Raw genomic sequence first — 8,145 nt, forward strand, 5'->3', positions numbered from 1 at the left:
TTGCACTGTGTGCTGAAAACTCCCAAACTTGTATCTGGAGTTCAGCTTTTTGTGCTAAGCTCTACTTACAGATCTTTGCTGCCCTCATTGCTTCTTGAATGTCTTACTGGCTCCTTAAATGTCTAAAATGACTTCCCACGCTAGCTCTCCACACACAGACCTCTGTTCCTCCCCCTCCTCCTCCACGGTTCCCTCCCGAGGCTCCACAAATCGCTCTCCCCGGGTCCTGTCCGTGGTCTTCACCCCGATGCTACTTCCTCCTACTGTCACGTCAGCCTCAACAGCTCCTGAGTGCCTGTCTGCGTTTCCCTCATTTCTGAGTAATTACCATGTCCTCTCGTAAGTCCGCCCATCTGTCTTACACCAGGGGCCCTCAACCTTCACTACCCATCACAGTCACCTGGAGGGCTTGTTAAAGCACGTGCCTACGGGGCTGCAGGAATCTCAGAAACCGGCACTTTACTAAGCTCCCCAGGTGATTCTGACCTGATGGCCTCAGAAAGTACCCCGCTGACCTGTGAGCTCCACAGGTGAAGGAAGGGGTGTATTTTAAGTCCAGTATCTTAGTGTTATCGTTGGTTGAACAATACGAAATTGTCTTCATATGACCATTTTTGATCAATATGAAGGTGATTTTATTACTCAGCCAAATAATCGCTCAGTAAGTATTTGTGAAATGAGTGAGTCCTATTCCCCAGGTTTTGTGGTAACTACCAGGCTGGCCCTTCCACCCTGTGCCATTTCAAGTTCAGTTCATCTGCCACTCCCTGACCTGTAAGGGAGGAGCCTGGGCCGCGTGGTCCCTGCCGTGCAGTCTTCCTGGAGCTTCCTCCTCCCGCCTGGGCAGTGCTCCCTGACCCCAGGGGTCAGCGTCTGGGCTCCCGTGTGCTCCTCATCTGCACGGACGGGCCCCCTTCTGGGGTCTTGCCCAAAACCGCACATTCTTCCCTGACTTCCTACATTCTGTGTCTTTAAAAGTCTCAGCATCGAGCTGGAAGATGTGATGAAAACACCGTTTATGTTCCCAAATTCTTTCTATTTCTGGCACAGTGCTTTACAAGTAGCTCCCAGGTTGTCCCAGCTGTTGTCATTCAAACTGAGCAAATGACAAAGTGCACAGTTAGCAGGAATGAACAGAACCAACAGGCAGAATCTTTCTCTCATCCTGGGATCAAAAAAATAGTTTCCAGGTAACCACAGCAGGGACACACGCGGTCGTGTTCATGCCGTTCACGGGGCGTCTTTCCCCCGGATCTAATCTCAAACTCGGATATTCGCAGGGTCTTCTTAAGAGTCACCGTCTCTTCCCCGGCAAGCCTGGGTTCCTGTTCTGAGGGCAGCTTTTCCCTCTGTGTGTTTCTCCAGCACTGCAAAAGTTCCTTTCCTTCCTGGGCTATATTGTACTCCTGTTCTGATTTCTTACTTTCTGATTTCTTTAAAAAAAAAAAAAAATTATTTCTTTCACTTTATCTTCACTTAATGGGTGAAAAATAAAGTTGAGATCATGGAAAATAAAAAGGTTAGTTTTATTGCAGGATTTTTTTTTTTGAGACTTTATCTCTTTCGATGTATGTGATTATCACATCTCAGTTAACTTGAATGTTTGTTTAAATACAGCAGCTGCTCAGCCAGGAACTGAGATCTTTAACCTGCCGGCAGTCACCACCTCAGGTAAGGTTCAAAAGACATTGTTTGCCAATAGGAAACTGGTACAGTAGCAGTCAGTCCAGCAAATAGGTATCGAATACTGACTGCATACAGGAAACTGCTCCAGGAAAGCTCATCATTTAGTCAGGGAGGGAGGGAGTCAATGGCGTTAAATAATGAGTTGAGATTCAGTAAGTACTTGTTGAAAAGATAAATGAAGAAAGAGAATCAAAACTATTAAAGAGCTAAAAAGGGAAGAAAGCCGTCGTCGCGTAACTCTCACACAAGTGGGTGCCTGATTTAACAAAGAAAAACACATTGCCTGTGAGTTACGCTCGCTGGACTTAGCCGGCCTACGTGTGGGCTCTGTGTTGTAGGCACCTTGCCAGGTGCTGCGTGTCCTGGGGGGGCTCCTGTCTCCCGACCTGCCCTCGGAATCAGGCAGACGCGTCGTGCTCGTCTTTTGCAGGCTCCGTGAGCTCCCGAGGTCATTCCTTTGCTGACCCTGCCAGCAACCTCGGGCTGGAGGACATCATCCGGAAGGCGCTCATGGGGAGCTTTGAAGACAAAGTGGAGGACCACGGGGTCGCCATGCCCCAGCCCCTGGGGGGGGTGCCTGGTGGCGCCGGCACCTCGGTGGTGACCAGCGGTGAGGCCCGGAGAGAGGAAGGGGACCCGTCACCTCATTCAGGTAAAGGGCTCATTTCCGTGCTCTTCTGCCGCCTTTCCCAAGAAAAAGCCAATTTATACCCCAAGTTGTAACGGATCACTAAGAGATTTCACTTATGTGCTCAGAGTCGCCTCTGAAGGTTTCAGTTACTTAAACGAAGTCTTTTTTTTAACCTGCTCAGACATGTTAGTAATATGAAATTTAAAAGGATGAAAATTTTTACCCAGAAAGTTACCCTCCAGCACATCAGTGTTTATTTTTGCTTGCATCTAGTCCTTATCTGTATACATACACTGTAATTGTAATACAAGTGCAATTTCATATTCTGCTTTTGAATCAAAGTAACTTACTATTGTAATAAAAATGACAGGCTCAGTATAAAAGAATTTTAAGCCACAGAAAAGAGTTAAGAGAAAAAAACCAGATCACATCGTCTAGAAAGCTAGTGTTGTTGTTTACATAAAAGGACAGCTTATTGGAATGAGATAAATTTATGCATCCTATTAAAAGCAAGCACACAAAAACCAGGACTCTACTCTTTATATATGTATATATAACCTTTCTTCTTAATCTTTTGAGAATATCTTTTATACCTTAAAAACTACCTGAAGGTCAGCAACATTTCAAGTTTAGTTTATTTTCCTGTTATGGTCAAACAAACGATCTCACTAAGGTTAAGAAAATGAGATTAGGGGTTTTAGTTATTTATTTTTACATATATATGTTAATTTTAGGACAATATGAATTTACTTCCTGCTCTAAAAGATGAGCCACTGTCCCCCATCTCTGCTCTAACCTCCCGATTTTTACTGATTTTAAGTGTGTGTGTTTTAAGGTTGTAGTATTGGTGACTTACACAATTACAGTTATCCTGGTTACATAATCTTTCTATTATGGTGTTTCTTTCTGGGAAGGTTTTCACACCGTTTTCTCCAAAAGGCTGCTGTATCCTGAGGTGCATGCGCGACAGTGTCTTCTTGCCGCCTTTATGTTTGAGACGGCGGTTTGGCAGGTCATAATACGCAGCACGTACTTTTCTCAAAACATTCCGTAGACACTGTTAGGTTTTTTTCTGGCATTCATTGTTGTATAAAAAATAAGACCAGATGTCTCCCGCGCCCCCACCTTTTTTTGGTGGTGACTCTCTGCCCAAAGAATCCTTTTTTTCCCTCGATTTCGATAAATGTATCATGCGTGTGTTAGTGTTCCCCATCCTGTATCAGATCTCCTGATCACAGGAGGGCGTTTGCCCCTTCAGGTTGGTTTCTGCATTCAGGGAAACGTTCTATCCTATGTTCCTCTTAGTTACTTTCTCCTTCTTTTTGGGGCCCTGCATTTCAGAAACAGTTACCTTTTTGCTGGATAGTCTTTGTCCTCTGTATCTGTTAACCTTCTAATTATTTTAGTCATCTTGATCTTTTTCTGTTGCTTTTACTGCGAGTCTCTCAGATTTTTCCTTTGCACTAATAATTCCCTTTCCCTCGTGTCTATTCTGACCCTTGCTGTCTGTCTTTTGTTTCCTAAGCCCTTTCGCCCCTTTCATTTTGGTTATCTATTCTTTGAGTTTCTTTCTTAAACTGGCCTCATGTATTCTGAAGTTTTCTCCAGTGTTTGAATCACCTTCCCTGCCCCCGCCCCCACCCATTTCTTTATTATATTCTCTTCCTTATCATCAAGGATTTGCATTTCTTCTTTTTCCAGATAGTTGGAGGGGTCAAAGTTGCTTCCTGTTCCCTTTTTCTATGCCTCGGAGGACTGGGGGCAGGGCAAAACTGTTCTGCTTGGGCTGAGGAAGACAAGTGCTGGTGACCTGGACTCTCATCTCCTCTGAGATCTTTTTAACGTTTTGTTCTGGAGCCCACTTGGGGCTTCCCACTCCTGCGAACTTCTGCTGAGTTCATCAGCTGTACAGCCTGGAGAAGCAGAAAGGGCCACCTTGACTTGTCAGGCTCTGCTGAGGTCCAGTAGTGCCCTGAAGGGGCTTCTGTTCTACAGTTTTCTTCCTCCTCTGTAAACTGGTGGGGGAGGAGAAAGTGAGGATTTAAGATGTTTGTCAGGCAGCTTTCATTTCCTTAAGCAGTTTCTGTGCTCCAAGGCCAAGAAAGAAATGATGTTCCAGAAATGCTAGTTCCTTCATTACATGTTTCTGAGTTTATGGCATGAGGACATACCCCTTTTTGACTTCAGCTGCTATAAGTAAATTCTGGCTTTCTTTTAAATATTACTTTTTTACTTCATTAGGCACTAGGATTTGGATTCTTCATGCTACCATTTTGCTTCCTTCACTTAGCATTAGATAATCATCAGCATTTTGGTAGATTTTAAAGTTGAGAACATAATTACTAAATATCAGCAGTAATAATTTATTTCACTTTTAGGAGGAGTTTGCAAACCAAAGCTGATCAGCAAGTCAAACAGCAGAAAATCGAAATCTCCTATCCCGGGGCAAGGCTACTTGGGAGCTGAACGGCCCTCCTCGGCCTCCTCTGTGCACTCAGAAGGGGATTACCACAGGCAGACGCCAGGCTGGGCCTGGGAGGACAGGCCCTCCTCGACAGGTGAGGAGCTGCTGGGAGTCTGAAAGCAGCCGACGTCAGGGCCTCGGTTAGCGCGGCTTCGAACACCGCTTCCATCACAGCCTCACTAGGGGGTTCCACCGTCCGGAGCGGAGGCCGAGCGCGTATAACCTCCCCCTCCTCCCCCCGCAGGCTCGACGCAGTTCCCCTGCAACCCCCTGACCATGCGGATGCTCAGCGGCACGCCCCCCGCCTGCGCGCCCGTCGCCTGTGCGCCCGCCGCCTGCGCGCCCGCCGCTGCCAGCCCCGCCGCCCCGCACCAGCCGAGCAGGATCTGGGATCGGGAGCCGGCCCCGCTGCTCTCCGCGCAGTATGAGACGCTGTCCGACAGCGACTGACCTGCGGGAAAGGGTCCCGGGGCCCCCCGGGCGGGGGAGGGGCTCTAGTTTCTGGTGGCTTCAGTTTTAATTGCAGGCCAAAAGCCTGCCCTCCTAGGACTTGTGCCCAGAGACTTTTCAGGAGAGCCTGGGCCACAGACGACGACGAAATGATGGAAATTTATTTCAAGAGTCAAATGAGGGGAAAAGGCTGCCCGGATATAGGCAGTTCAGTGGATTATAATAATAGTGGAGGATTGGAATGTAGAGTTTTTAAAAAGTGGATAATTCCTGTTCTTACATCTGTTTGTAAAGAATGTCTTTAAATCACTCTTCTGTAAATAGATGACCTTTTTGCAGTGTTTCCCCTCGCTCTAGTATCTCGTGTACTTATATTCAACTCAGCGCATCAACTCTGGGGGTAATTTTTAAAAATCTCGTCTTTTTAACCTTTGCCTTCTAAACAACCTCATACAGCCCAGTTATACAATGTTGGCTGTCAGGGGCATTGTACTTTTATCCAATTTTGTTTCCTTCAAACTCAGATTCCCAGTGATGTTTAAAATCTTGTGATAAATGTTTAGATTTTTAACACAGACCCTGTCATAAAATCTGTACGTTAACGTATTAGGGTCAAAAGGAGAAACAAAATTCTGCCATACTGTAAATTTCCAGTGCAGGCTTTAATTTTTTTAAAATTAGAAGCACTGAAAAAATAGTACTGCATGGGTATTGTTATAGTTCAGTTTTTAACGTTTTAAAGGCTTATTTGAGGCATACCTCACTGTTATGCACACTGGTAATTAACCACGCCCAAGAACTCCTTTTCTCCTGCATTTGATGCAGCCCAACAAAGCTTTTGTTTTGAAATAAATCTGACTGCCCTGTCCATTAGCTACAGTAGATTATTTGTGATTTAAGGCTTTTGGTGTCTCAGGTTTCAAAGGAAAAACTTACACTTTCCTTTAGTTTGCTATCTGTTAGTGCTGGAGTCAGAAGGCTACCATCTGTGCAGAGCCTCAGTGTTTCAGGTTTGCTTCGTGCCGCACGTCCTGAGCTCTCGTGGGGAGCAGCCGGTCCTTCCCCTTTGTGCCACCCTGTGCTTACGTTCACTTTGACTCCTTGTGGGCAAGAGTTTGCCAGATGTTTTTATTTCACTGACTCTCAAGAAGCAAATAACTTAAAAGACTGAATTTTAAACCCATTATGGTACTAGAGGATCAGTCTTACCCTTCAATAATAATTGCTTGTTGAATTAAACATTTTTTTTCACACAACTTTAACATAGCATTGAAGCATCCTTCTGTAGCACACGGATGCTAATGGTCTTGGGGGAATGCCACCGAGATAGAGGTCTCTCAGGATGATAACAACTAGCACTTTATAGACTCTTAAGTAGACCTGAGCTTTTCAGCAAAAGTAGTCAAGCCTCTAAAGACAGCAGGTGTCCGACAACCACTGACTAAGCGCCTCCTTTGTAGTGGAGGGGACCTTGTCCCCTTTTTATAGATGGGGATGCAGGTTCAGTACATTGCCCACACGGTTAAATAAGCAACAAAGACAGGGCCACAGACCGACACTAGTCTGAAGCCAAGGGAACTGTACACCTGCGTATGCTTGAGGTCCTCAAAGTAAGCTTTAGATCAGGTGTAGTGGTCAAATCCCTACTACCTGGAAAGCTGGTACGACTTTATAAATACATAAAAAGTTTTAATGTGAATGAAAAACAGTAACTTAAGGTTTTTGCTTAAAATTTTGTTTAGGTACTAGTAATATTTTAGATTTTAATTATTTGTCAACAGTCCCAAAGAGATGATGCTGGTATTTTTCTATGACTAGTTCTTGAGAACACGTCAGATCAGAGCCCTGTGCGTCACCTGTGCAGCTCCACTCAGGACCCAAAGGGAGCGGCTGTTGACCACTCACCCCTCCTCATCACAGTGCAAGTTGTTTTACTTCACCTGCCGCCACCTGGAGAAGAGATCCCGCAACGGGAGACAAAACCCACGGTCCCGCCTCGGTTCAGAACAAGGGCAGGACGGAGTGCAGGCCTGCGGAGGGGGCAGACCGTGTGGGAGGTGGAGGCCCACCCCGGCGTGACGTGACCTGGCCAAGTCAGCTGTGAACCGAGGTGGGATGCTGCGGGCTGAGACCCCAGGGTTCTGAAGCTACAGCCTGGCAAGTGGCTTTCTTTTAGCCCCCAGAACGAAGTTACGGTTCACAGAACTGTGACAGCCAGCCGGTGTCCACCGTGTGTTCATGAGGAGAAGATGCGTCGTGCTTGAATGTGGGTGTGCTGGGTGATTCTATCTTCAACTATCCATGCCCTGAAAGCTCCAGTGAGATAGTTCAAGTTTTCATGCTACTGTGAATGGTTCACCTTTGGATTCAGCCCCATCAGTGGCAGGCCAGTCCTCCTCGTTTTGCTGCCTCAGTGCAGTGAACTGTAGTGACCGCAGCGCGTGCACAGGAGCTTTCTGAAAACTCCCGCAGGTGTTCCGGGACCGGGAGCCGCATCACTGAGGAGGCTCAGAAATTCTCAGTAAAACCTGGAGCGAAAAACCTCCCTTTCAGTAACTCCTGCAACTGTGAGAAGGTAAAAACGTTCTCAATGCAGAAGGTGAGTAGTTGACAATTTTTTAAAGTCACTAATAAATGAAGACTAGTTGCACTGAAACTCAACGTGAGTTAAAGTTTGTCTCTCCAGAGTCAGACTTGAGTGATTAAAGTGGGAAGATGGATACATCCGCAATGTTAAGATGATAGTTTTAGTCTAATCCCTGTATTTTACTTTTATTAACTAACTCTTTAGTAAATTATTTTTTTATGAGAAACTCAAAGATTATGGAATACATACACTATTATTGAGAGTGTCTAGTTTATTATGAAAGGATTCTCCCAGTATGTACACAGGAACCCAACTGTCAGTTTATCC

The 8,145-nt window shown here is 45.7% G+C and overlaps 1 protein-coding gene across 2 annotated transcripts in view; it reads left to right on the top strand.

Moving 5' to 3' along the window:
* The window catches only part of NCOR1 (nuclear receptor corepressor 1), a 149,399-nt gene extending 143,295 nt beyond the window's left edge, over positions 1-6,104 (top strand). For both annotated transcript variants that reach the window (XM_036835424.1, XM_036835425.1), the window contains exons 44-47: positions 1,618-1,671; positions 2,117-2,338; positions 4,696-4,875; positions 5,026-6,104. In XM_036835424.1, coding sequence (XP_036691319.1) covers positions 1,618-1,671; positions 2,117-2,338; positions 4,696-4,875; positions 5,026-5,231 — 662 coding nt within the window. In that variant the 3' untranslated portion in view covers positions 5,232-6,104. The remainder of the gene's footprint in view (positions 1-1,617; positions 1,672-2,116; positions 2,339-4,695; positions 4,876-5,025) is intronic.
* Positions 6,105-8,145: the final 2,041 nt, after the last annotated feature.

The sequence above is a fragment of the Balaenoptera musculus genome, chromosome 20 (assembly GCF_009873245.2).
Source record: "Balaenoptera musculus isolate JJ_BM4_2016_0621 chromosome 20, mBalMus1.pri.v3, whole genome shotgun sequence".
In the NCBI taxonomy this organism is placed as follows: domain Eukaryota; kingdom Metazoa; phylum Chordata; class Mammalia; order Artiodactyla; family Balaenopteridae; genus Balaenoptera; species Balaenoptera musculus.